Consider the following 25,668-nt stretch of genomic DNA (forward strand, 5'->3'; position numbering starts at 1 on the left):
CTTTTTTTTTCTTTTTTTTTAGTTGTTATTTTTAAAGAAAGTGCATAAGCTCATTTTAGAAAGAGTTTTCTTTTAATTTTATTTGTAATTTTTAATTTATTCTTATTTTTATTTTAGGAAGAGTTTTTTTCCGAATTTAAATAATTTATTTTAATATTTTCTCGAAAAATCCAAAGGAAATCCCTTCAGTCTTTTTATGCGGATGGAATTAATGAGGAATCAGGAATCCATCTTTTTTTTTGTTTGTTTGTCCAAGGATAGAAGTTATCGCCGAAACTAAACCGTATGGAACGGATATTGTTATCTGTATGGGTGTGAAGAGTTGTCCTATAGGGCACATTGGCGAGGCCAATGATTCCTGGATTTGTAGAAATTCTGTCTCGTCATCGCTGCCAATCTTAAAAACTGTATCTGGAATCCTACCTACCTGCTGGTGGGAGGATAAAAAAACGGGATTTTTACTGGCATTGCCTCTAAAACACGCGCTGCGTGATATCAACTGCGGTTTTTCCAGGATCCTTCCAGAGAAATATGTACATTCGATATTTTTTCACGAGCATTGACTTTCTTTTTAAGCTGCAGCTAATAAACACATACGTGTGTCAGTTTGCGCTTACGTGCGTCACATGCGTATTTCGAAATTGGTGATTTTACGTTCCTAACGTTTTTGCGCAAAAGGTTGCATTGCGTTTATCAGTGAGGAAACGGGGAAAAACGTGCAGATAAATGGTCTTTTCTCACGTACATTGAAATATTACAAGAAGTTCAAACAAGTGACAAATAGTGAAACGTTCACTTTTTGAATTTAATTGTTGTTGGGTCACTTGACTGGTTGGGTCACTTGACTGATTGGGACCTCTCGACCTCTTCACTATCGCTACGCTACTCCAAATACCAGCCACTTATGGCTGGTAGGACTTCGGATTAATGAGGGAAGTACATAAGGTATATACGTATGAGGTAAGATTTTCTCTTACAAGGTTCCTCTACGTCTTGGTTAGTGCTATGCACTAAAAATACGACATGGCTCCTTCGCCTTCCTTAATGATTACTCTTCTAAATCCTAAAATCCAGCAGTTCCCCCGAAGAACGGGTATAATCAGCTCAAACCATAACGTCAACATCGTGCTAGAAGTCGGGAAAATGGGAAAGAGCCTCCTGCTCTTTAGGACCTACGTCCGTGCTGCTCAGGACCACCAGCACAAAACGGTCATTGCCTTCGCGATACATGATCGTGTTATGTTCCGGAACCTTTTGTAGATCCCAGGATCAGCTAGCTTAGTTCGGGAATCTCCCGGACCCTTTTTGATCGCTTCCACGACCTCCTATTGAACGTTCTCTGAAGCGTTTTCGTTGCGGGACGCTCATATGACGACGGAATGTTGTACTCGGACAGCCGCATGACGTCGCTGACGCTAAAGAACGGAGGTTAGACGTTTTTCATTCGGCTATATAGCATTAGCAACCTATGGGAGCGGTCCCACGATCTCCTTCATAAGCACATTTTTTTTATTCGTACTTGTACGGGGAATGTGTTGGATCCGGGTTATCCTGTACTTCAAAGATGCTCGATACATCAACAATTTCAAGTCATAAAGTAATCGTTAGCCTGTAAGTTATTTTTTGAGTGCGCTAAGCTTCAGAATATTTCTCGTAAGGTGATGAGACGTTCTTAGGAATAGCAACTTATGATCTTGGTTTTCCAGAGTTCTGATGAAAGTGAAAACGCTGAAACATTGGCTTTAATAAATTCCAACAAAAAAAAACCTAATATATCGTTACCTGTACAGTAGTAAGACGATTTACGTGGAGCTAAGGAGAATGCGTTGGATCCGGGTTATCCTGTACTTCAGAGCTGCTCCATATGAATTCACTAGTAGTACAAATATGGTTGTGGATTGGCTGAGAGAATGATATTTTGGTGAAAATTTTCGGGAAGCACCGAAAAAATGTAGGATGTGTATTTTGAGGTTGAATTAGTTACAATCCCGAACTGAATTGACAAATTCCGATTATTTCAACGATCGTTGTACAATAAAACGCTTCCCGTATATGAACTAAAAATGGTGACCGTTGTGCAGATTTTATTTGCTTTCTTCTATATTTTTCAATTACAAAAATTATTTGAATCTCCTAGCTCCTTGACAGACTTCCAATGTTGTCCCTCTTGGCCTTATCTGGCTGATTTGATCCAGGAACACGACTAGGACGATTCGAGTGATTTTGTTTTTGCCTTTAAAGGTATTTTCTCAGTTACGAGAGCTACAGCTCAGAACTGCTCTTCCTTATATAATTTATTTCAAGAAAACTTTTAGTTGAGCTTTGAGTGATTGTTCAATTTTTTTTCTTTTCAAATTTTTAGTTGAGCCTTGCATGGTCATTTCAGATTTCCAGGAGGATTATTTTTTGCTAATTATTTCAAGATATTTTTTTATTTTTCCCAGCTGTAATAACTAAACACGAAATCCTATAAAGATCTTAATCGTGACCACTACCTTAGCAATATCCAGGACTATCCTTATACTAGGACCCTATGAAAAGAAAAAGAACACGAAACTGTTGGAAATTTTTCTTCAAAGATGAGAAGTAGGAGAGAGGATGGGATTTTTGCCAGTTCTTTCAACCAAAACAAAATCAAATAATTTTCGTAAAAAATGAAAAGCGGCCAGTTAAGAATAATAGCGGATTATGAATTAAATATAAGCAAATTTCTGTTCAACTTACAACGAAAATCCAATGAAGATGTGAATATTTTGTAAATTTCTACAGAAACCCAGCTCAGTCCCTACAGATCGCTAGTGATTTGTATGTATGTATTTCTTTTTTAAACTTTTGCTCTGTCAATACTAAGATAATAGAAAGATTCGAGTTAATTAAAATTATCAAACAAAATCAAAATAAAAAAATTAAAATCAAATTAATTTAAAGTTGATATTTCAATTTAAAGTTAATTTTCGCTTTGTTCTCGCTCTGTTTGCTCTGTTTTTCGCTTTGCTTCACAGCTTTGCACAGGTTGTTCCTCATTTTGAGAGATCTTCGCTGGATCGTATATCGTATACTCGTCGCTTTTCCGGATTCATCTGAAATTTTGTGTATCTGTCTGTCTTTGTGTCCGTGGGCGTGTGTGTTTTGTTAGGCTGTTCGTACGTAGGGCAGCTGGTAAAGCACTGTCTGTTCTGTTGTTGTAGTAATCCATAAGCATAAGCTAACTTGATTTTCTTTTAGTTTTAGTTGTTCGGGATCTTTTCCAGAGATTTTAGAAGGTACTGTATCCATTTGTCTAGTTTTTGAGTGGTTCGAGTGGCTAAATAACATTAATCACAGATATATCTCTTTCCAAACTCTCATTACTACCACGTTAGAGAAACATAAAAATTAAAAAATCATAAATAAATCATAATATCAATCGTAATAAATAATAGAAATAAGTCATTAAAAATTGAAATTAAATTAAATTAAAAAATTAAATGAAAATAAAAATTAAATTAAATCGAAAAATTAAAATTAAGAAATAAAATTCAAATTCAAATCAAAAAAATTAATTATAAAGAAAATTTTCCACATCTTATTTTCAATTGGAAAAGTTAGAGCGTGAATCTTTATCACTAAAATCACTAAATCTTCACTAAAATAGTACAAGAAAGCTATTTTTTTTTCTCATAAACTCCCCTAATTTTCTTTTTTTGTCCTAGTTTCCTCTGATGAATCTGTTTAGGTGAAGAAGAAGAAGATTGTACATGACGTTAGATAGATTGTGATGTATTTAGGACGTCTCATTACGAAAGAATAAAGTCAGGATTGAAGTTTATTGGTGGAGTTAGATGGTCACCTCGTGCTTTGTCTAATATGTACGTTTTATGGCATGCAAAGACTGTAAATCAGGGTCAAAGCGATCTGAATTCCGTTCCATTGACTTGAACAGCCGAAAAATCTACATAGGAAACTAAAAAAAAGTTGGATGTAGTATCGAATTTGATAGGCTGTTAAAAGTTGTAAGTTTTTCAAAGTAAAAAAAAGTGTAAGAAGTAAGTTTTTTTAGTTTTTTAAAGTACTAAGTTTTTAATAACATTTCAACTAAAAAAAAGTTGTTCATGCTTTAATTCACGAAGGTGTGCTTGCTGATGGGATTTTTTCATTTGAAAAGATTTGGGTCCCGTGGAGAATTCTGAAGAACTGAGGAAATGTTCCTGGTGTAGTTTATCTGAAACTAATTTCAAATTGTTGCTTCTAACTACGTGTGGAGGTCTCTTTGAGTAGAATTAGTCCCGAATCATTGAACCTGAATATTTCGAACGTCTATCAAGTAGTAGATCAGTGATTGCTGCTTGTAAAAAAATTAACTTTTTTTCTTTTGTTGGCTTAAAAGCATAAGAATATCAAAAAACAAAAAAAAATACAAAGATTTCCAAAAATTTCTAGCCTATTTAACAAACTTAAAGCGAAAATAGCTGCATTTCACTTTCAGCTTTTTTTTACTGGATTTTCAATGATTTTCAAACCCCCTCAGGGTATTTTAATGGCAAAGACTGTGGAGAGTGCAGTTGCTGACTCGACAGAACTCTATAACTTCTCCAACTATCAGATTCTGCTTGATGTTCGTTCATTATTTGAACAATGCGATTAATCAGCACCACTGAAATTGCGCCGTTGGGTTTACACTTTGCGGTTGAGCGAATTTCTTTTTTTTTTCTCTCTTTTTTACGAGGTATAAACATCTGTTAGAATGTGAAAAGATCCGTATACAGTTCTCCTGGAATCGTAATGCTCATGTGGTGGAAGTTTTTCAGCATAACGATGCCGTAGCTGATCACAATCCATATTTTTTTTTGTTCCTAAACTTTAGCTCCGAAAAAAAGAGATTTTTGCAAGTATAAATAGACGGGAATCTCATTGTTTTCGATTGGGATTCCATTACGGAGGAACATGACCTTTTCATAAGTTCCGCTACAGAATTAACGTCAGAATAACAACGTACTCGAAGCGTTGTTTATTCAGTTGTATGTAGTTTCGTTCCCTCAATGCAAGTCCTGCAAATTAACTCCCGCCTTTTCAGGGAACGTATGTATGTATCTGAGTTTGTGAATTGTTTATCGTCCAAACCATTGCATTATGTTTTCTGTTTTCTGTTATTATGCTAATACGTAAGGTTTTGTTTATACCGGGGGGGGACAGCGACGGCTTCTTGAGTCAGAAATTCTGTATTTGCTTTGATTGTTTTGCTTGCTACGCTTGCTCAGCGTGCTTGTTTACATTTTCGAATTAATGATTTTCAACGAATGAACGAATGAACGAACGCTCGTTCGCCATTGCATACCATCACAACAACAATGCATGCTTACGTATTTGTTTACTATGATTTCTGGCAGCAACCCCAGCAGCAGCAGCAGCAACTAACCACAACAAAGACTGCAGAGCAAATGCAAAACGAAAATTCTCGTGATTTTCACGAGAATTGGTGTTTGTCGGCGCAGTTCCAGGCGTTGGGCATCCAATACTTCTTCACTTAAATGCAATACCTCCGCGGCGCGTGCACACGGCTGCCGCGCTCCAATCGAACTCATTGTAGAAAATAGTGCGCCGGAACGCCCGAAGCCATATCTTCCGGGCCGTTTTTTACGGCAACTTAGGAAGAAATGTACGGAATCATCCTTCTCTCCATAATCTACTATCCCTTATAAGAATACCCCACTTGAAATCCGTACCAGCTCAGATTCGTGAAGTGATGCCTTCACCTGTCGCGTGAAATTCTGGAAAGCGCTTCGTATGTGATTGTCCTCCTGAAGATGTTAATTTGTAAGTGCATTCTCTGAGAGAAATGATGTGAGGGTGAAGTGAAGTTCCTTTCAGGACGATTTAGAAGGAGGATTTAAATGAGTTCATAGCTGAAAATCCAATATTGTGAGATTTTGGGAAGGCAACAACTACAATAACAGCAGTTTTTATTCCTTTAACTATATGTAGAAAGAGACCATCATGTTGCTGTTTTTTTAAAACAATAATTGGCATCAATTAATTATTGTGACATTTTTATTTTATAAATTTTTCTTTATTTTCCCACTTTTCCTTTTAAGTGGCAAATTTCTTTGAAAGTTTTAGAATCTATTGTAATGCTCTCAAAACAACATTTTCAACTACTCAATAAAACAAGAAAAATCTGTAGAGTCACAACAAAAAATATTTCTTATTTTAGGGGGTGGGAGGGTGCAAAAAGGTTCGAGGTCATATTTTTTGCTGGGCCTAAGTTTTCTGCAGCTCTTTTAGTTTTTTTTTCAACATTAACTATTTAAATAGATTATTTCAGTGATTACTCTAATAGAAAATAAAGGTTTTGCGTAACTTCTAAGCAGAAATGCATTAACTCGATGAAACTTCACAGTTTAAATGCATCACTCCACGAATCTGAGGTGGTACGGATTTCAGGTGGAGTATTCGTATACGGGACGGGAGACTATGGAGAGGGGGGTGAATCCGTCCATTTCTTCCTAATTCCCACAAAAAACGGCCCGGAAGATACGGCTTTTCTATAAAACCTAAATCGTTCCAGAAAACCAATGATCTCTGCTTTAGCGGCGATTGTTGAAACCTTTTTTTAGTCGTTCGTCGAAGTTGTTCAGCGTAAGGAAAACATTTGGAATTAATCGCTGTTTTCTACATACATGCTCATTGTAGCCTTAGTTGGCGGCTTCATACGTAGTCACGGCTGCATACTGCAAATGTGGTAAACAAAAATTCTGCTGCTACTGCTGCTGCTGAAAACAAAACAAAGCTTTCGCCTTTCACCACAGCTGCATCATACACATCCCTGATGACGTTTGAATGAGGTCCCACTAGTTCCCTGTCTTTTTTACTCACATCTACATCCATTTTTTTTAGGTCTCAGTACCTTTTCTTGATATTTTTATTGGTTTCAAGAACTTCTGAAGTGAGTTGCAATCTCTTGCAACCTCAGAAGATTCATCAAAGTCATTTCATGAAAAAAAAAACAAACATACATCTATACAGTACCCACTCATTACCTTAACGGATGGTTACAGCTGCAGTACATAGCTTCATTTTCTGCTGCAGATAAGCTGTTTCTAATATTTTGCATCATGATCGTATCAATATAAATCTAGTAAATTTTTTAAAATTTTTCAATTCATTTAATCTTCCCCGTATTCATTTCTTTCCACGTAATCCGGGTAATCTAATAGAAGGTCAATTGCTTTCGTAGCTCTGTTGAATTGTAAACAGCTTTTACTTCGATACAGCTAACTTTCATACAGTCACCTACGTAAATGGATAGATTCAAGGCTAAGAACATTTTTTTTGGAAAAAAAACAAGCACTTGTGGATTTTTTTACAAAAAATTTTTGATCCAGTTTCCACTAGTGTTCACTTTTGGAATTCCATAGGTGGTACAATTAAAGTTAAATCCAATACGGTACATAGATGTATCTGATTATTTGTTGTGTTCTACGGGCAACGGATACCATAAGAAAAGAAAATTAAAGATAAATTCATAAATCCATCCATAGATCCACAACTGCGCACATGGTTAAAGGAAGGTTCGACCGTGTTCTCTCTGTTTTTTTTTCTTTCCTTCTCTGATCCTATCTCCACTCCATGGCATGCGGGAAACAATTGCCTTTCCTTTTGAGGATAAATTATAGTTGAGTGATAGCTACAGTACGAATTCTGTGCTGGAACAGCAATTATTAGTACGTAGTTTTAGGCAGTTTTAGGCAGTACATAGCTTTTTTTTGTTCAGGAGAAATCCCATCTAAGACGGTTTACATTTTGACAAGGTGCTATCACAAATCCTAGCGCTTGGCTTGTTTTCCTGTCTTTTTGTGTTTTCCTGCACTAATCAGACATTTTATCGTTGTGCATATAATAAGATTCAGAGAAACCCAACAAAGTACTTTCTAATCGACTGCGTCTGACGTGAAACGTCGAACGTCGTCATCAGAAAATTTTTACAGCATTTTTGCGTCGCTACACAGTTGTTAGTACATAGTGACGTGGGCGGAGTAGACTTTTGCACAGCTTTGCATGAGTTCCAGGGAAGAGGTCCACGGTTTTTGCAAATCGTGAATTTTTTTCTATCGTGAATTTTTCACGCTTACAACACAACGAGCAGCTTTATTTTCGCCTTATTTAACGTGCCTCGGCACTCACCAGTTGATGTAAGGTTGGAGTTCTTGTGGAATTCTCCTTCGTCAGGTCTGGGCGTGATTTTCAGACGTTTTTTTTCTCTCTGAAAATCTCCCAAAATGATTTTTAAAAATTTAGTGACGTGGGCGGAAAGCATTAAAAACGTAATAAATAGTAAATAAAAACAAAACGATTGGAAAATATACGACTACAAAATAATAGCGTAATAGAATTTTGTAGGATCTCAAAGGTTCAGCTGTCAGTCTAAAATTCGCCTGCTCCATCTGTCTCGTGCTGATCCTCTATGCAGGAAAAATAGTGAAAAATTTCAGTGAATTTCGCCATGAAACGAGTGAATCTACCCAAAAAGAATGAAAATCCATCCCAAAATCCCTCTCTGAGACATACGTGTTGAATTCAAATATCCTCAACCAAGAATGGACGTCGTCGTGACATTTCTGACCTCATATCCGAGCAAAATTTTCGAATTTTATTAAGCCACTCAAGCACACTTTAGCCCCGAAGTACACAATAATTCTTTGCAAGGCCATGAAATGAGTGTGAGATAAGAATTGAGAGAATCCTAACCAAGATACTAGTGGATTTTCTTCTTTCTGTCTTTCTTTTGTTTCTGGATGTACGCCGCAAAATAAGTGATCCATAATCACAGACATGTGATGTGATAACAAATGGTTTGTTGGATTCACCTCTTCAAACATTACGTTTTTCCTCCTTCTTTCTCACTTTTAAGTGATTTTTTAGGATGAATTTTTCTTTCTCCTGAATGTACAGATCATAACAACATTCTTTGATGTGTGAGACACTGACGTCAGTGAATATTAGTGCCCTAAAACGTTTAAGGATGTTACGTACGAAGCAATTTTCTAAAAGACCTATGTTAAGAGTTATGCATTGTTGAAAGTACAATCTAATTTCATTGGATATTCCCTGGAATTTTTTGACGTCAAAACCGTTCGATACGAGAAGTGACAATTATTACGGTATTATTACGGACTCCTGCGACTGATAACAGCTGTTATCTTAGGCTTTTTTTTTCGAAAGGTGTCTCCTACAGTTCACCATTCAGTTACTGTATCGAACTGTTGCACGTGTTCAATTCTTTACGCTTAGGGCATGGTTGCATTTTTATTCGTGTTTCTGTGTCGAGTTCTTTACGTTCCCCATGCTTTCAGTCAGTTATTCTGTTGGATCCAGAAAATATTCGTTTCTTTTTAGAAAACATCCTCCACCCATAACGATGACCCCATATGATCAAATGCTTCCGCCAATAATCACTCTTGATGCTTCCTCTCCAGAACTCGGCACATCTCCCACGTCGTCGATGCCGACTCCAACCAAATCACGTGTGTTGTATTGCCGGAAATGTGAAGGACATGGTGAAAAAGTGATCCTGAAAAACCATGCACCAAATTGTCCATATATACTCTGCACTTGCAGATCGGTGAGTCGGAAGATTTTAAATCCGTTTTCCTAGAAACACACACACACGAGAAAATTTTGCACCGAGTGCTGTAGGATGACAGAAAAAAAGAGGTGAGAGATGAAAAAAGTAGACTGTGTTGGAAAAATTCTCATTGAGACTTTTAGTTCATCACGACTAACTTCTTTTGATTTTACAGAATTTTTTTTTCGAAGATGAAATTAAGAATATTTTAACGTACGTACACTGCACGTTCCTTCACGTACACATATAAGAACTAAGAATTCTAAACACTTCAGCTATTTTTATTCCGTCCAAAAACGAGAAATATGGTGTTTGCATTTAAAAATACTTCGTGTTTTGCCTCTTGGAGAGAAAACTAAGCATGAAAATAAATTTGAAAATCAAATTATATACATAAGGAAAATGTTGCTAAGAATATAAAGACAAAAAATAAAGCGGATGGTTTCGCTTTTCTTAGAATTGAAAAGATTTGGGAATGTGTATGTGACGTATACAATGAATTGGTGGTACTCGCAAACGTTTTAAGCCGATGTCCTTGTCTTCCAGACAAATCTGATTTCAACACTGATTTTTTTTTCTTCGAAAGAACGGCTTGCTTAGCGTTGTGGTTGTGGATGTGCAAAAAGAAAAAAAAATTCTCACCGTTTTTCCCACTTGTTTTGTAAAACAGAGACTCTAATTTGAAGGAACTAAAAGTAACTACTAAATAACTAACTAAAATTTAACTAACTAACTAAAATATAACTGATCCTAGTCTCGTGCTGCAGTTCTACAAAGACGAGATCACAGCACATCCATTCCAACGAGTGATCTTCCTCCTTTCCTTGCATAAATAGGAAATGGAGCCCGGTTTTCCTAGTTTGACTCGTTGAGGTAAATCCTAGCGATTTTTTTTTGGATTTCCTAGATATGAACTTGAACATCGTACATATGTATGTAGTCAGCAAAGGGCCATCCATGTCTGTGCTGTTCACATTCTTAGCATGCACTTTTTGTTTTCACATTCTGTTTATTATTCGTCAGCCAAGTCGTAGTGACGACGAATATTCCGAAAAGTACGTGTGCCCTCGTTTCCCTCATGTTCTCCTGAAAGATGTGAGTTTATGAAGTCATGTGTGTTGTGTGCGTACTGAGTTCGAATGTCCTTCTACGAAAATGTCTGGCTAAGAGAATAGCTGAAGTTCTGCAGCCACCCCTCTCTCTCTCCTCATTTCGATCCTTTAAAGGACAACATCACAGCCTAGCGCTAGTTAATACACGAAAGTACGAAGATCCCATTCTTTCACCTTAATCCACCAAAGCATGTCTGTCTTGGGAAAAGCACATGTACTTAGTTTCCGCGAGTCTTTCTTGTATCGGAGACAGACGAAGGAACATAGATTTCATGTGAGGAGGTGAGGGGGAATCCTCAACTAAATTAAGCGAGGACAACTAATTCACGGATTTTTTTTTGGTTTTTTGAAAGATGTTAAGGTTTCCAAATTCTATAGCTTTAGCATAAAAATTGAGAAGAAGCGAGAAACACTGGGCTTATAGCTGTAGATAATTTAGAAATAAACGGATGACCACTATTTTTCAAGGATTAAATGTCACAGCAGGAAAAAATTATGTCATGAGAAAAAAAATGAATGAATTATTACGAAAAAAATTTTATTGTAAGAAAAATGTTCTCTTCAGTTTCAGTTACGAAAAAAAATCTGGTGCAGTGTAATGAAAATCCAGAATTAATGAATTGGTCACTGCCCACAAGAATATGCAAAGAGCCGAAAGATCTCTGAAAATTATGTGGATACTGTAGAGGATGACTTAATTTTTCGAACTTCAGTTCTATATTCCAGCGTTCACGCTAGCCATTGGAATATTTTGTTTTATTTTTGTTGGTCGAATCCAGTTTTTAAACTAAGCCAAGTTATTTGTAATTTTATTGACGTTGTGCATATTTTTGTGCACCATCTTCAGTCGAAAATCGGGTTTTTATTTTTGGAAATATTAATCTCTACTATTTGGGAGTGACATGGAAATCAATTCTTAAAATATATTTGTTTAAATCTTCTTTTATAGTAGCATAGTATATAGCAAAAAAGGAATCAGTGTCTAAATAGAAGAGACTTAAAAAAAAAAAACTCAGGAATTTACCTTTATATTTTCTTTATAGATCCAATGTAGGCATTCCATTCTCTTAATTGCAAAAAAAAAATCTTTTAATTTAATTATAAATTAGGTTTTCTTAATTGTAAAAAAAATCCGCCGAATTTCTATATAATTACAGTCTTTTAGTGGCTAATCCGACAACTTTGACAAACTTTGAGTTCATTCAGAGTAGCGTCAATCATTTTCTGATCCAAGAAAGTTCATTTACTGTGAAAATTTGATTCCTGTGAAAACTGACCATACAGTACAGACTTGGCACCTGCCTGAAAATCGGGTTTTGCAGATCCCTTGGCTGCTTATTTAGGTTTGATCAATCAACAGCGATCAAATTGAAATCTATATCGTCGAACAATTTCAGCGTTCCCAGCGCAGGAGTGAATTCTCTTTTTCCATACCAGATCTTTGTTGAAAAGTTTCTGGTTTCTGGAAAAGGTCCCAGGTCCCACGATTTCATGAACTTGTGGTCAATAATTGATCTCTTCATCCAAAAATCGGCGGTACAAAACTTAAGCTTCTCTTAAACGATTCTGCAGTAGACTGCTATCTGAATCTGTAGCTCAAAGCTGAACTTCTGATGTCCATGAATGAAAATATGGAGAAGAATACAAAACTAACGTTTTTCCTTGACATTTTAAATAAGAAGTTGGCTAACTGGGACTCTTTTTCTCTTAGCAAAAAATGCCTAGAATCATGAATCAGTTTTTTGCTTTTGGATCATGCTGGAAATCCTTGAAAATTCTTTCTTCTCTATTCAAAAAAATCTATTAAAAATTATTCTTTGTCTCTGAATTTTGTATTTATCTCTTAGAAGTTACTGTATGTACCCTGTACCTACATTGCATAGTTTGATAGTCTTATCGAATGAACTACAAACAAATTTGGATGCAAAAGTGTGTGGGCGGGGAATAAAGTCATCGCTTCAAAACAAATGGTATGCAATTATTCATAGCAATGTGTTTGTCTTTCGAATGACTCATGAATGAATCGACCGAATACTTTGTAATCGTTCGGGGAAATCACGACTTTCATTCGTTCGTTTATAGTTCAATGGGAACGGCAAAAGATTTAAATACACCTTGAATTGGACTACGATAGCGTTTTTGAGAGTTTTTGAATTATTTGCGTTTGTTAGAGGCTGAAAATTATTTAGGCGGGGCTGTTTTCATCTGAAAATAATAAAAATTGGTCTCCAGGGATTCGTTCAGGGAGGAAAGAGTGAGGTGAGAACGCGTGCCGAACAGAGGATGAGCGTGTTTTGTCGCGAGCAGACAAGTCGCGCCTACCCGGTTGAACATAGTCGACGTCAACTATATTTCACTCCTCTTTTACGCCCAGCGTACCGGCACCATTTTTTTTTTTAGCAAAACTCGAGAGAAACCCCAAATTTCCTTTTTCTTTCTTTCCCGTCCCTATAAGCAAATAGAGTCAACCGCCACATGCCAATTAACCTATCAAACTTACATTAAAAAATTTACAAATATTTTTCAGCGAAAAAGAAGAGCGGAACTCACGGCTTATGTTCTCTCTACGGCTATTCTTTTTTGCTGCTTTCAGACATATAAAAATAAAATTGAAATAAGATCCCTATCCTTCGAATCGGGTATTGATCCTGGTGAATAACTTTTCTAAAGGTTTTAATGAGTTGTTTTTTTTTTGGAACTATTTCCCATCCCCCACATAGCAGCATCACGATGGCGCTGCATTGATCCTCGGAATGCGATTTTTTTTAGAAGAGTTGCACTTCAGCGTATATGCACTTTCGAGCTATTTTTTATGGTATTTTAGAAAGAAAAAATCAGACTACATCACGTCCAACGCGCGCGCAATCATTACTTTCCTAACACAGAACTCATGAGAATTTTTAGAAAACCACAAACACAATCTTATGTCCCAACTTTTGTATCTATACGAAATTCTTAACGAAGTAAAACTCGTTAAGAAATTTAAAAGTTTAGAGAAATTTAGAAGAAATTGAAATTTAGAAGAAGAGATTTAGAAGAAGAGATTTAGAAGAAGAGATTTAGAAGACAAATTTAGAAGAAGAAGAAATTAGAAAAAGAAGAAAGAGAAAGAAAAAAAGTTAAATTTGTTTTTTTTTCAATCAGAGTCTCTTCTGATATCACTAGCTTACGAAGAATTTCGAAAATTTTTGAAATGTCAACCTAATAGCTCCTCAAAATGCCTCTGAATTATGTTAGTTAGCTTTATATGGGTCGTAGGGTAGCTTAACGGCCTAGTAAGGGAGTTTTTTTCAGGACGTTTCCACCTGCCATTGCAACATTTTAGACACTCGAAAGTTTTTATTAAACACAGCGCTTTCGTTCAAAATAGGAAAAATACCCAAGTTTTCAATTCAGCTCCATCTTTAAGCTTCTAATGAATCACAAGTGAATAGTGATGTCTCTCCGAACGATAACTATTTTCAGACTCCTTTTTTTTCTAGGATTATATCCCTTCGCAACTTGAAATTTTCTGAAAATTCCAAAATATTCTTGATCTTGACGTTGGGGCGAAGGTCTCACTTCTGCTATCAGAAAGTAACGAACCATCCTAATTGTTTACTTGTTGTTTTGAATGGTGAACTGTTTTTTAAACCCACATTTTCCACTATCATAAAAGGTATAAAACCTTTAGACTATTTTGAAATAGAAGTGATTTTGAAAAACCTTCAGTACACAGCTTCAGACAAACAAATAAAAATTATTCGCTTACCAGCAGAGTATACGGCGCAGTCATTGCTCCTCTTTGTTTACGATGTTGTTCTGGGTGGGGTCGATCAAGGATTCTGAAGTTTTAGCATCTCCAGATCATGCTGCTTGATCTACATATTTCCTGAAATCACGAGAGCTACAAAAAAGCTCCCACACACTCTGCTGGTAACAGCTTGACGTAACATGCGGTTGATGTTATTCTTATGGGGCTGAGGTTATCCTACAGCACATCCGTTGACCCGGAGATAGAAAAATCCTAGCATCGTGATGTGCGTTGTGGATTGAAAACACGACAAAATCCACAATAATCCGCATGGGATCCACCAAACAAGTGTGACTTACGGTACAAGTTTTCAATGTGGTTGCATTTTCTCATCAACTGGAGTGAATCGAAGTTAAGAAAGAAAGAAAGAAAGAAAGAGTGAAAAAAGAAATTGCAGGGAAATAATTGCCTAAGTTTCACATTGGGATGACAGGTGGAAAGTTCCAGGGCTAGAATTTAAGGATCATTCAATAGGGTTTTTTTTTCTTCGAAATGACCCCAGGTCACACCAGATCAGACCTAATTTTCTGAAGTTTTTGACATCTCCCTTACAAAATTTTCCATACCATACTCTCGAGGAAAAAATTGTTAGGAAAAAATTCGTCCCAAAGAATTGTTCCAGAAATAGAACCAATACTCACTAGAATAATAATAATAATAATAATAACCTTAAGGAGGAGACCTTAATAATGATAACCTTAACTCAAGGAATGCGTAGAAACTCAGGATTAACTTGACTTACTTCTTCGTATTCACAGCCTTAGGAACCTCTTAGAAGAATCGAAAATTTTCAACACATTCACATTTCCGCTTCGAATCACAAAAGTGATGAGGCTCTGGTAGCTGTATGTAATATTTGAAAACATATGTGAATATCCATTCAGAATATAATACAATTTCTATTTTTATTACGTCAGCGAATGTATAGCAGTTTTTTTTTGTTGTTGTTGTTGAAATTAACATATCCAGTGAACATGAATAGAAAGATCAATACGAGACTAGCACGTAATTTTACAGGAAATAAATCAATAATCAATTAAATAAATAATATCTCTTTCGCAAAGATCACGCGGTGAACGCCTACCTTGTCGAGCCATCGTATCGTAACTGCCAAATTAATGGATTTCTTTATATCTTTGAAAAATCCCCAATCTATTGGAAAATTCTGAACCCATCACGGATCTACGCAGCATTTATTTTGCTTTTTTATTTATTGAGCCGACAGCGACAGTTTTTTGTTTGATGATCGAAAAATACGCGATTTTGAGCCCATTGATTGGATTTTTAAGTAAATGAGCGCAGGTAACGTAAGAGTTTGTGTTTATGTTGGAAAATTGCGTAAGCATTTACGCCTTGCAAGACGTTTACGTTGGATCACAAATCAAAATGTTTCGCATGGACTATGGGATGACCTGCTTTCGAAAGGTTCAGGAAAAGTTATCACCAAAAATATGTTGGTATCGGTAGAGTGTCTGGTATCTGCAGCATGATCGATCGAAGGATCGATCCTGGCCTGGTGCTGACCAAGCTTTTCATTCCTCCGGCAATTCGATAAATTGGTTCTAGATTTTTCTGGAAAGATAAAAACACTGATTTGACACATCGGCCCCAGCCCCCGGATGCCATTACCTTAGGGTAGTTACAGGTTCGTAAACCTCAAACTATTTTGAATTGAAGTGAACGTGGTGTCGTGGATCGCGAGCGGATTGATCCACGTCAGACACTTTATCCTTCTATTATTTACCGTTAGAGCAATTCGGCATATTTCTGGAACATTCAGGACTACCATTTCTTCTAGAATATTCGACAGAAATTTTCACGACATCCATGTTTCGTCCCTCTGTACTTCCGGCGAAGTAGCATACTAGAAGTCTGCACGATGTTGTCATCAATCAACTCAAGCGATGCGCGTGAACGCTGGCTGCGTTACAGTAATACGATGTCGCAGTCGTATATGAACGTATGGGAACCGAGTCGCGTTGTACGTAATCGCTCGTGCGCGATATTGCACCATAAATCATCGTGTTCCGATCGGACTGTAACACAAGCTCCCTTCCCAATTCTTTATCCTTAGATCCTTAGATCGTCAACCTAAGTCACTGTCGATTTACGGGATTTCGGTTAGAGTCCAGGTCATACAAGCGCTGGATAAGGCCTCGATGTTAAAAGAAGAGGGAAAGCCGGACTCCGGTCCCTTTCGGGAGTTCTATGTGGTCTTCCAGGAAGACATATCATCCATATGTATGTTCTCCGCATCCTTGTACTCTTCTGAAACGCTACCGGAGTGCAGAGTTTATCCGGAGGGTTCTGCGATAGTTTCAGGACTTTCCAAAATAATGATAATTTAATTTCAAATTAGTAAATAACGAGGAGGTTGTGCTCAAATGATAAATGAAGCTCACGAAGGCTGTGCTTCTTTTTATCTCGTACCTGAATCGAAACATCCTGACGCTCACATCTGCAGAAAGCGCCCTGTTGCGGTGTCTCTCCCTTGGTATTGCCTTTCTTTCTAAGTTTTTTAAAGGATCGTCAACATTCTTAATACCTATAGATTCTATTCTTCTTTTATTTCTATCTCTTCGGTTATCTGAGTTTTAAGCCAAATGTGTAGAAAATCTACTCGATCGATAACTGACTGAAGTTTTTGGCTACTTTGTTTACTACTTCGTTGATCGAGATATCTCTGGCGTTAAATCGATGTGAAATCCTGAAAAATGTATAAAGAAATTTGTGGCATTAATACTTCCTAATATTTCCCTTTCTCAGTTTTTTTTTTTGTCTGCGTCTGCGTAAGGGGACCAGGTGGACGAAGATGGTATATCTAACCAAGAATCGTTATGAATACCATTTTCTGGATTGGAAAGTAAACCTAGCTAGCTACATGACACAAAATTTCTTAAGGTGCAGCTTCAAACGTTGTTTACAACAAGAAATATCAGTATGTCATCAAAAATGCAATTTAAAAAATTACCTAATTTTTCGTTAGTACGGGGAAAACCAATTTTTTTAGGAGGTGGAAGTATTAGTACTATTAAAAGTACTATTAAAAGCAATAAATTCTGTTAAAGTACTATCGAAAGTATTAGTAATAAAGGAAAGTAAGAAGTTAAGTAAAGTTAATAAAGTGGTATTAAAACTATTAAAAGTTGGAAGTACTATTAAAAGCTTTCAAGCTGCTGCACCAATTTTTCTCATATTTTTGTAGTGTCAGTAGTGAAAAATATAGCATTTTTCTCAGCAACTTTTCAGTTGTTTTCTTTTCGCACTCCTATTTTCCAGAGCTTGAAAACGAGCTTTTAGATCTCTGTATTCGTAGATTTTATATTGAACAACTAACACTTATCGCAAATAGTAAACAACTTCTTAAATTCCGGAAATTCTCCCAACAAGTCGTTTGGATTCAAGTCGAGACACAAAATCGAAACGTACGTAGATCTTTGCTGAGCACCTGAGAAAAAAGTCAGCGTTGCGTACGCGCATTACTGGGACCAGTTCGTTTGCGTCTTGCTGCGTCGACTCTCTCTCCGACCAGTTCAGGCTTCTGAAATGTGTTTTACGCGGTATTCCTCCCATCTGTTCCGTTCTTTATTGGAATTTCAGGATTCTTCAAAGCATAGATCACGCGAAATCTTGCTCAGCAAATACACAAAAGTAGCCGTATAGTTCACGACTGTGTGAGCGTGACCGCAGCCGATTCCAATTTGAAATCCAGAAAACAACAAAGCAACAACAAATCTTACAAATTCTTATCTTATGTAAAGAAATCTAAAGAAATCTACCTGTAAAAATTCCTGGATAGCAGCACAGGAATTGTTACTGACCCGTGAGAAACAGTCTCGATTGCACCGGTTCCATCTCACGATGCAACTCGTTACGCGATAGAATGCGGGCGATGCTCTGTCCCCCTTAAATGTCCGCAATCCATTTAATTTCGCATTAAATTCAAGAATAAACACCAGAAGCTTCCCAACCTGTACGATCACAGCGGCGCGCTGAGCGAAAGGGAATAGTTCTAACAGCCGTAAAAAAGTTGTATCGTTGGAAATATGGGGGTGACGCAACCAAGACTGCTTCACACTTGTATTTCTGGATTGACGATGATCATATGATAAACTTCCATTCTTATTTATTTCTGGTAAGATTCCAGCAATTTTATAGTACGCTGCCTATGAGAAAAAGACCAGATTTCCTTTTTTTTCCTTTGCTTCCACTGAACACGTTCGTTAGATATGCTTGGCTGGAATAATTTTTCTATAAATCCATGATTCTATACATATTCTAGCGTGGTTGTACGTCTAGTTGGGGTTTGATGAACGTCCTTCTCGAATGGCTGTCCTCTCTCTCTCTCTCGTTTTTTTTTTCATGGCGCGCTGTCGTTCGGCACAATCGGTCCACTAATGAACAGCATTCTGTCGATTTCCTCATTTTTTCCCCTCGTTTCTGCTGCGTTTTCCTCGCGTGGCGCTTGAAAAAGATTGCCTAACCGATTCGCGTGCATCGCAAATGTGCACTTTATCAACTGTGTTTTCGTTGAAGAGCCAAATTCACGGATGTATGAGGAGATCATGTTCTGGTTTGAATCCCTGGATTCTGAGCCGTTCTGATAGTACGTGGAAGTCACGTAGATGAACTCTTTTGTAGGGAGGAATTTGTATGAAAAACAATGTTTTATACCTGATCCGATGCCAACTGCCTCAAATCCCCTCGGATGAAGAGTTTCTCAAATGGATTTCTCGGCTGTAGAGGTTTTATCCAAGCTTTTTTTCCTGGAATCCGACCGAAAAAGAACACAAAATCCGTGAATGAATGGCAGTGTTAGCCTCTGCATTGATTCAACACACATTCGCTGATGGTTTCAGATTGCTGTTTCGAAAGGATTTTTTTTTTGTAAATTTTTAATTTGGTCAAAGGAAAGTGCTGCGATTCTTCTGTCATTGATTCATAAACAAATCTGGCAGAGCCTGACCAACAGGAGAGAGAGAGAATCTTTCTTTATTTATTGAAGGAACGTTAAATAACAAGAGATATATTATAAAATCTCTTCTAGCATCCTATGGGGTATATACTGAGAGATCTTTTAAATTTTAGTGCGAAAAATTGAACTACAAACGTCTGAAGTCATTCAACAAACGTAACAAGGAGAAATTGGAACTTGCCGCGGCGCTAAACGCTCAACGTCGTGCCGAAAGTGGAGAATTGACTGAGGAAGGTACGTGATTCATGTGGATTTTAATACTTTTAAAAGATTTTAGTGACAAAAGCAGTTGTCAAATATTTTTTTAGATTTTTGGGAAATAATGAGAAATTTAAATCGATTCAAAATTGAAAAGAAAAACCAAAAAAAAGAAAATGAGAAACAATAGATTTTTTTTCGAAATATTGCAAACCTAATCAATTAGTTGTATCCCTGTACTTTTCATCGTTAGCAGCACCCCCTCCCTGTCCTTCAGTATTTTTACGAAGAACTTTTAGTAATTTTTTTGACGTCTGGATACGATCCTAACCTTACAGCATCCATAAGTTCTCCTTAATATTATAGCATATGATTGATATTTGACATATTGTTGGTGTTAAGGTTTCCAATGCGCTGACATTCCCTCACATTCGCCGTTTTCTCGTCGAATGCACTTTCTGTTATTTTATCTTCCTTGAAAAAGCCTCCACACGTGACGGCATTCGGTTTTCTTTATGCAGAGAGAGATGGGAAAAAAAACCTCGCCTTTTCTCAGGCGCTCTCCTTTTTCTGTGGTTTTTTGGTGGCAGGCGAACAAAAAAAACACGCAACTTTTCATGCTGAGCGACTGCACATGTTCACGAAACCAATAACGACGTACTGCGTCGGTGAACACTAGGCGCGTTGAGTGCTGTCGTTCATCATTGAGAACGTTCACCTTTTTTTTGAATCAGTCGGGCACGAAAAAAAAAACAAACGGACGGCAGCTAAGATCGAGATCGTACAGAGCTCATTGGTCACACGCACATCAACAGCACTACGTAAACATTGGACTTTATCGAAAAACACATTCCAATGCACGAGTGCTGCTAGCAGTCACCGGGCGACCCGTCGGACATGTTTCTGCTATTAAACGCAAGAAAATGTGCAGGATTCGGTTGACTTAAGGATGTGAGGTGCGGTAACCAGATACGGCGTGCGGTGAGGACGTCTAGAATGCTCTTTTCTTACTGGGGGATAGGGCTGTAAGGCAGCGCCGGCGGTACGTGAGATCCGGTGCCGGAAATGCGTTTCCGAAGCGAAAGTCACTGTTTCGAAGAATACGAAGCTGGAGAGCTGACGGAGACAGTTTGAACTGACTAATCGTACTGAGTCATTTCTACATTCTTCCCAACATCTTTAACTTCACCTCTTCCTTTCGTGTGCATTCCTAAGTGGAAAACCTTCTTCCCACGTAGAAACACGATTGTTTCGCTTCACAAGGTAGCCAGCCAGATCAGCTGAAATCCTAACCAACCAGAAAAATAGTACCTCTTCGTTCGAACTTTGCGAAAATACAAATTGCCTTAGGCGAACATTGACCGTCCGACGTCCAGCAGCAACCAATTTCTCATTTCGTTAAGATGGACCATTCTAATGCAGTTAAATGAGGCTGAACGAACTACAGCTCCTTAAATTTCTTTCTCCTCATTTTTAACTCCCACCCTATACACTATAGTTCATGTGTTCGCCAATGAATAACAGAATTTGAAATATATTAAAACTTTTTGGGACGTTCAACAAAGTTTTTTTTACTGATTTATTGAAAATGGAATGATGTAAACAACTCTGAACATTCGCATGAGGAAAAAAAGAAGCAGATACGTCTTTGATAGCTAATCCTTAGCGAAATCCCCGGAAATGCAAGAAGAAAGGAACAAACCGATAGCAGCTGCATGGATGCGTGTTTGAGGATTCGACCCGTTACATGTTTATATCGTTATTAAAGGTTAAAGGATAAAGTGTCTGTCGTTAATCAATCCGCTTGGGACCCGCGCCACCACGTTCACTTCAAGATTCAGAATCGTTTGAGTATTACGAACGTGTAACTGGCCTATACCGTGACTTGCGATGGCTAGCCAATGTGTCAAGTCATTGTTTTTCACCTCCCAGACAAGTCTTGGAGGACCAGTTTATCGACCCCGCAGGGATGAAGCGCTTGGTGGGCACTGGGGCGGATTTGAACCTCCGATCGATCGTTCAGGAAGCGGAACCTCTAACCAACTGCGCTACACCCGCCTTTTTATTTATTCGTTATTATTATTATTTTTCGTTATCGTTATTATCCCTCCGATAAATGTGAATGTGTATGTAGATCCCTGTTTCCCTATCAAATCGGTAGTGCCCAGTCCACTTTTTCCGTTGTTACAGCCATCTGATTGACCTTTTGTAATAACAAAAACCGTTCCATGTCGTTCGATGTTAGACTGCCTTATCTAAACTGTAATTATTATCATCCGAACATGGTCTACTTATTGACCGACCGAATGCTTGCGATGAGAAAGCGAACGCTAAACTGTTTTGGGTAATGAGAAATCGGCTCTCGAAATCACATGATCCTCATGGTTTTAAATGAGTCTGGAAGCGTTAAGCGCTAGAAGCTGTACTTTTGATTCCGTCAACGTCTGCGAGAACTCGGCGCTGTCAATAAGTTCTTTGCGACGATTGCAACTTCGCGATACGTTTTTTTCTTTCTGCTCTGCAAGCACTTTGTGTCGCTTCAGCGACGAGATTCGCCGAGAGTAAATGTGCGACACGATGTACGAGCACGAGCACAATTCTCCACACACACACACACAGGCATATTCACATACAGATGCACTTATTCAATAATGTACTTGCTTACTTGCGATGCGAAAGTATGACGCATTGCGATGTCTGCGACATTCGGCCCCGGCCGATCGACTGACTGGACTGCATTCCGGGAACTCGTGAAAGTACAAGTTTCGTTGCCAGCAATAAGCGCTTTCCTATCGCTGTCCTAAGATGAGAATTTCCTGAGTTTCCCCGTAGATTACTTACTTTCGAGAAGTTCAATTATCACAAACAGTGCAGGTTGAGGAACACTTCCGTGTACGTGGAAATACGCGGATTTGTTTAAGTAACTCGTTTTTCGTTTGGTTTCGCTAAGAGATCGAACGTCTAGGCGTTGGTTTCTCAACTCCACTCACCACGTCAGAGCTTAACGCTATACAGCCAGACTTTTTGCGTGAATCAGTGATGACAATCGCTTAGTACTTTGCTCGCGATGTCACATGTGTGATGTGAGAATCGCAATTTTCGTCAATCGAACGCCGATCGATAGAAGGCGTATCGAAATCTGATTGCGGATCAAAATTGTACCACGGTCGGAATGAGGTTGACGTGACCTCGATGTGAACGATCTCGTCCACAATTGAATTTTTCACTGTCACATCGAACACCACATTCCCCAATTTTTTCACATTCCGCTGTTTTTTATGTTTAGTAACTTACGTTTACATTGGTATGGATTCCATGAACTGAGCAGATCACTGTCGCTCACATATTGGTTCCCTCGATCCCCGCAAAATCCTCGCATCGCCGCAGACGTTTACCGCTAAGGATTCGGATGATTTTCACGTTGCTTTGCCCTTTTTTTCTGGTGCTGTATTGAAGTTGGGAAATTTTTTCGTTCTATCATTCGATGGCTTCTTCGGAAATGTCAACGAACATCCAGAATTTGCAATACTGTTACTGATAGTCGTGGAAAATATTACGGAGTCTATTCGCAGAGTATTTTACGCTACGGATGTCTGTGCAGAACTGATGTTTGTTAACTCGGCTTGCTTCTTCCCCTTTTTCAGGCCTATTCCTTACGAATTTTGCTGGACCTTTTGCGATTCTGAAATGAACTTTCCCCGCACTCACGTACGTGTGATACATTGCTTCAGCAACCAGCACGACAACATTATTAGTCTTCCTTATCTGCATTTTAAAGAATAGTTCTGTTCTGCGACAGCGTCACATGCTTCACTTCCCTCTGGTCGATGTATCATGATCGAATCCTCTCCGTTTCTGATGTGGCTGGGGCCCCGTCTGTTCGTCAGATCTGCTCTTTGACCTACTCCTCCTCCTCCAAACAACTCCTCTGTGTCCGCGTGTGGTGTCCGTCAGTTCTGGTCGGTATTGATAGGCTGCAATGTCTTCCGTGATGTCCCGATTATCCCCACAACAAGTCCATGCACCCCTGTTTTTTGCTGCCACCTCGTCTTCTCTTTCTCTGCTCGTGATTTGTCGAGCTGTCTAGCGTGAGTTCCCTTTGAAAGTGAAATGTCTATCCTATCGCTATCGTTGTGCAAATGTTTGAAGCCATGATTCGTCGTTGTTGTTGAGATTTTTCGCTGCACTTTGGAGTTCGGCCAGCTTTTTTGCGTTCGGCGTCTGGCAGCACACAACCACGTTGCTCATTCCCGCCCCACTTCTTTCTGTTGGGGTGGCGGCGGGGGATGGATTACTGTAGCTTTGCACTTCCACAGCGATCAACCGGAGAATTGATGGAGAGAATCCTCTGAGATGAGGCACTTTTGAACGAAAACCAAAAGCGCAAAAACAGAGGAGGTTTGAACAGTTGCAACATCAAATCAAATCCATCTCCGCACCTACTGTTATCCAGTCAGGTTTTAGACTATATCTGCGGAAATTTCCCGTGAAATAGGCGGCTAAAGAATTCGGATGGCAACAATTTCGTTGTTGTGCTTAGATTCTTTCATTTCGTTGCGATGGCGATGTGGTTCCGTGTACGCTCGTTGAAGGTTTGCAAAAACCGCCGTCAATGTTGACTAGAGTTCAAAGTAAGGGCAATCCAGAATAGCGTGTGCTGTGCGGAGCGCGCAGACACACGTCTAAGGATTGATTTTCGTGTGCTGTTTGTGGAGTGCATGCAGCAGCAGCAGCCAATCAGCCACGTACGCAAAGTTCAGTGATCGAATTCGGTGGAGTGAGGTGTTCGTTGCGAATCGCCGTCGAAAAAGTGGTCGCGTCGCGACGTGACGGAGCCGACGCGCGGCTACCGATCGTCGGCGACGCGACGCAAAGTGCAACCCGGTTTTTCGATTCGCTAACGCCGCGCGCTCGCCAGATAGTCGTATAGGAGGAGGTGGTGGTGGTGGTGGCGGTGGTGCTGCGCTGCGCTGTGTTCGAAGCGTACGGTATCGGCGGGATCGTATTCGTCACTGATCGCAGGGTTGCTTAGAAACAGACGGAGGGCGATTCGTTAGTGCACTATAGGGTATTCACCTTGATCAGGTTATCCACATCCTTGTGTAACTGTACAGTTGGTCGGCACAAATTACTTCCGATTTCTCCGCGAATACGGTAGCTGCCCTCGTCGAGGACAAAGTCCTAATAAAAACTGCTAACAATGTTGGTGTTTGCTTCGTATAAGTCATAGAAATCTTCTCCGAATGTCCTTCCTTGTCACTGCTACCTACGGCTTATCCTAACGACATATTCGTACCTAGGCAATAGAGCATTGATCGGGTGCTGTTTTGAATTTTAAGTCATCATCCACAAATTCATATGCTCCAGATCCTGTACTCGTCATTTGATAGCCGTTTCGACATATTTTCATCTCGTCCACACCATATTCCGAAACGGGGATCTTCTCGTCCACATCCATAGTGTTTAGAGCCGCAACAGCAATGGGGTTTCATTGTTTTTCGTCCTGCTCATCAATCAGGGTCGTCTAGCTTTTGTCCATTGAACCTGTTGTTGATCTCAGTTTGGGTGGGCAGCGTCACGGCGTCGAAGTTCATTTCTTTTTATACCGCAGTAATTTTTCAGGGGAACTCTTCCTAGTATCCATCAACATGTTGTTTATCTTTCAACGCGGCTCTTTTCTAGACGTTTGACGTTTTCAAGGTTATAATACAGTTTTCTTCTTCGTAAAATTTCATCTGAAATTCTGAATTCATTTCTGAGCACCTCAGCTTCTCGTTACACAGAATCCTACAATCATTCTATCATCTTGAGCTTGAAAATCCGTGCTTCTCTCCTAAAATCCGAGAATGGGGAAGCTCCGACACAGGTACTCAATGAAACGAACTATGTATGTAACTGGGTTTTGGTAAGGTCCCGTCGAATATAATATTCCTGGGATAGAGGAGAGGCAAGACATTTATCGTTTGATTATTGGTGCGTGTTCAACAGA

General features: G+C 38.7%; 1 protein-coding gene across 2 annotated transcripts in view; it reads left to right on the forward strand.

Moving 5' to 3' along the window:
- Positions 1-1,379: 1,379 nt before the first annotated feature.
- Positions 1,380-25,668, forward strand: part of RB195_000097 (uncharacterized protein) — a gene marked incomplete at both ends in the record, with an annotated part of 30,975 nt that continues 6,686 nt past the window's right edge. The window contains 4 exons of one of the 2 annotated variants that reach the window (XM_064196246.1): positions 1,380-1,428; positions 9,453-9,598; positions 19,595-19,715; positions 21,521-21,660. In XM_064196246.1, coding sequence (XP_064052126.1) covers positions 1,380-1,428; positions 9,453-9,598; positions 19,595-19,715; positions 21,521-21,660 — 456 coding nt within the window. The remainder of the gene's footprint in view (positions 1,429-9,452; positions 9,599-19,594; positions 19,716-21,520; positions 21,661-25,668) is intronic. The other variant, XM_064196245.1, reaches the window with a different exon arrangement.

Source organism: Necator americanus, chromosome IV (assembly GCF_031761385.1).
Source record: "Necator americanus strain Aroian chromosome IV, whole genome shotgun sequence".
Classification (NCBI taxonomy): domain Eukaryota; kingdom Metazoa; phylum Nematoda; class Chromadorea; order Rhabditida; family Ancylostomatidae; genus Necator; species Necator americanus.